We start from the raw sequence: 3,796 nt of genomic DNA on the forward strand, positions 1-3,796 counted from the left end.
GCGGGCAATCTGGCAGAGCCTCAGTCACCACTGTCACTGTACCACACCGTACCTGCCACTACTTGGAAATACCGGGTCAGCAATAGTAACAATAGCAACAGCACTAGAGGTGACTGATAAGCAAACTCGAAGTCCACCTGCACTATCTGAAAATTAAAATTTATTAAAAAAAAAAAAAAAAAAAAAAGTCTCTCCCCCACCTCCCCAGCCATGTCCAAAGACACAGAAGCCCCAGAAGTGACGCTGAAGACCTTCAGAGATGGCAGTGCTACGTTGGCGCCTTCGCCAATCATATAATTAAGTTCGTTATCAAAATTCCACGTTACAGTATGTAATTGGTGAATAAATGCAGTTTTGTAATCTTACAACTGATCATGTGAACTGCGGTCAACTTTGCCTTAAAAAAAAAAAAAAAAAAAACAACAAACCACCAAACCAAAAACAAACCAACCCAGAAATCCCTAACTCAACAGCGCCTCTGGGACACCTCCCCACATCCTACTCTGGAGGCGACTTCCCTTGAGAAACATGGAGGAATTTGGGACTGGATCTGAGGGATCTGCCATCACAACCCGAGCCGCGCATTTCTGGGAGAAAGCCCTCCTGCTCCCTAAGCTCGCCTGGCCGGCAGGATGGCAAAGGGCATCCCTGCCTTGGCTAGCCACTCTTCTCCCCAACCGCCTCAGACCAAGCCTGCATGCGACCAGCTCTACAGGACAGGGGCCAGGAATAAGGAATCACAGACAGTAAGGCAATCTTTACAATGTCAGAAAGTGTATTTGGCATTTAAAAAAAAAAAAAAAAAAGAAAAAGAAAAAGAAAAAAAAAAAAAGAAACAAGTGCATACAAATACAGCTAGAAGCATTTCGGTTTTGCCAAGTGCTCTCTAAAAAAAGCAGCGCAAGTCACAGCCTACATTGAACAGTAACTGTCACCAGGGAAGCACAACAAATAGTTGCTATAACAAAAGGGAAAAAAGAAAAAAAAAAAGCAAACAAAAAAAAAACCCAAAACGAAACGAAAAAAAGGAGAAGAATTAGAAGAAATGCCTTTATAATAAGTACATACCTTTCGTCTTCAAAAAATATAGAAACACAATGTATTCAAAAAAATCAAAATTATACAGCCATGTTTATGAAGTCTACATTTCCCTTGTCTTGGAGATATATATATATTTATATATATATATTTATAGATATATACAGAATTCGAGCAGTTCAAGGTGACGTCAGGCGGCGAGAGCGGGCAAGTCACGAGTCCCTCTCCTTTTTCACTTTCACGTCTCCGGCCAGGATGGTGGCGATCTCCCCCTGCATGAAGGCCCAGGGCACGTTGGAGCCCACCAGGGGACACTTCTCCCCGCTGGGACAATACACCTCGCCGCTGGCCCCCTGCTGCTTGATGCTCTGCCGGGAGCAGGGGAAGCAGAACTTGTGGGAGGGGACGGAGGGGCACTGCACGAAGTGGGTGTCCTCCAGGCGCTCGTGGCAGAGGGTACAACACAACGGGACGCTGGCGGCGAGGGACGAGTCCGGCAGGCTGGCGGGGTGGACGGGCTCCAGCCCGCCCGCCGCGTTGGCCCCCTGGCCCGGCACCTCCCTGCCGGGGCCCAGCCTTCTTTGGTTCATGGCGGAGGGCGAGGGGGGGCTGCTGCTGTTCCTCCGCGTGGTGGAGTGGACCTGGTTGGCGTCTTTGGAGGCGTGGTTGCCCCCGGCATTGTCCGCCACCAAAATGAGGGCGGCCATGGGGGACTGGCCGTTCTGGGCCGCCTCGGGCGGCGTGGTCCGGTTGGAGTGGGGCGAGGCGGTGGGCGGCGGGGGCGACATGAAGGGGGTGGCCGTCAGCGGCAGCTTCATGCCTTCCGACGAGGTGGGCAGCCAGGGCTGCGCCTCCCCGTTGATCTTCGGGGGTCCCGCCTCGCCCTCCGGCTCGGGGGAAGGCTTCCTCTTCCGGGCGGCCCGGGCCCCTGCAGAGGCAGAGGGGAGGGGGGGAGGAGGAGGAGGGTGAGGAGGCAGCGCAGTCGCAACGCACCGCCGAGCACGGGGGTCACCGCCGTGCAACCGCAGAAACGGGTGGCCCCGGGCATCCGGCCTCCCGAAGCCGCCCCCGACCCCCCCGCCCCGCATGCCGGGAGAGCCCCCCCCCCCCCCCCCCGCCGGTCCTGCCCTGCCCTGCCCTGCCCGCCGCCCCCCGGCCCGCCGGCCCCCGCCGCCTCACCTGGCTTGGCCACGGCGCCGTTGGTCTCGTAGCCCAGCAGCCTGCCGCCCGCCATGCCCGGCTCCTTCTTGAACTTGCTGTCGAAGGGGGGCACGGCGTGGCCGCCGTGCTGGTGCAGGGCCAGCAGCGTGTCCCGCACCGTCTTGGGCTTGGCCAGCCACTCCTGCTCGCCGCCCGCCCGGCCCTTGCCCTCGGCGGCCAGCTCCGCCGCCGCCGCCGCCGGCAGGCTCTCGGCCGAGCCCCGCTTCTCCTTGGCGCCGCCGTCGTGCTCCCCCGCCGCGCCGCCGCCGCCGCCGGCCGAGGAGGAGGAGGAGACGGAGCCGGGGCGCTTGTGCCCCAGCTCGCCGGGCTGCCCCGCCGCCTGCCCCGCCGCCTGCGCCGCCGCCGCCGGCTGCTGGGGGACGGGCACGGCCATCGGGGCGGGCGCGGCGGAGATGGCGGCCAGCGAGGCGGCGGCGGCGGCGCGGCTGCCCAGGCCGCCGATGGCGGCGGGGAGCCCGGCGCCGTTCACCAGCGGCACCAGGGTGGGCGGCACGGCGTGCGTCCGCCGCGGGTTGGGGCTCTGCCGGTTGAGCTCGGGCGGCTCCTCGGGCTTGGGGAAGCCGTTGGGCACCAGGATGCCGTTGACCTGCCGGCCGCCGCCGTACTCGGCGCCCAGGCGGGGCGGCGGCCGCTCGGCCGCCAGCGAGTAGCGCTCCAGGGGCTGCGGCGGGGGCCGCGCCGCCGCCTCCGCCGCCGCGGGGTGGCCGAGCTGCTGCTGCTGCGCCAGGAGCTCCTTGGCGGAGAGCGGCGGCTGCTTGGCGTGGGGCGGCGGCGGGGCCCGGCCCTCGGGGAAGCAGCCGTGCGCCCGCTTCAGCTGCCGCGCCGTGTCGATGACGAACTCCACGCGGTCGGCGCCCTCGTAGTTGACGCAGCCCCGGCAGACGGGCTCGGTGAAGTCCCAGATCATGGCCCAGGGCATGCGGGGCAGGTCGCACAGGTAGCACGACTGCCTGCGGGAAGCAGCCGCCACCGCCGCCGACGACATGTCCCGGCCCCGGGGCAGCGGCGAGCGCCCCCCGCTCCGGCTCCGGCCGCCGCCTCCTCCGCCCCTCGCCACCGGAGTCCCGACGGGGAGGCTCGGGCGCCGCGGCCGCAGCGGGACCGTCCGCCGGGCCCCCTCCCCCTCGCCTTCCTCTTCCGTGCGCTGGAGCGGGGCGCAGCGGGCGCCCCGGCAGGCAGAGCCGCTGCGGGGGACGCCGCTCCCCTCGCCGTCTCCGCCGGCGGCGCTCACAGGGCGGCGGGGACGCGCATCTCCGCGGCGCGGCTGGCGCAGGGCTGCGGCCGCTGCCGCCCGCACGGCTCCCCCGCTCGCTGGCTACTACGGGGCGGCGCGGGGCGGCGGGGGCCGGCGCGGCGCGGCGGGGCGGGCGGGGCGGGGACTGCCGCGGGGGCCGGGGCCGGGGCCGGGGCTGGCGGCGGCGCCGTGCCGTGCCGGGCTCCAGCCGCCACCGCCGCCTCTGCGCGCCGCCGCCTCGATTCTTCGACAGTGCCGGCCGCGCCTGCGCGATGGGCGCCCCCGCCCCGCCGCCGCCGCCGC

At 65.9% G+C, this 3,796-nt stretch overlaps 1 protein-coding gene across 2 annotated transcripts; it reads right to left on the bottom strand.

Annotated features, from left to right (window-relative positions):
- Window positions 1-391: 391 nt before the first annotated feature.
- On the bottom strand, window positions 392-3,244 carry IRF2BP2 (interferon regulatory factor 2 binding protein 2). 2 transcript variants are annotated; one of them, XM_075707406.1, is made up of 3 exons: window positions 2,639-3,244; window positions 2,263-2,590; window positions 392-1,966 (listed from the first exon to the last, which is right to left on the bottom strand). In XM_075707406.1, the coding sequence occupies exons 1-3, from the start codon at window positions 3,242-3,244 to the stop codon at window positions 1,251-1,253; spliced, it is 1,650 nt and encodes a 549-aa protein (XP_075563521.1). In that variant the 3' UTR covers window positions 392-1,250. The 2 variants fall into 2 exon arrangements, with proteins under 2 accessions (XP_075563521.1, XP_075563520.1); XM_075707405.1 differs by having other exon boundaries at window positions 2,218-2,590.
- Window positions 3,245-3,796: the final 552 nt, after the last annotated feature.

Source organism: Pelecanus crispus, chromosome 3, assembly GCF_030463565.1.
Source record: "Pelecanus crispus isolate bPelCri1 chromosome 3, bPelCri1.pri, whole genome shotgun sequence".
NCBI classification, from domain to species: domain Eukaryota; kingdom Metazoa; phylum Chordata; class Aves; order Pelecaniformes; family Pelecanidae; genus Pelecanus; species Pelecanus crispus.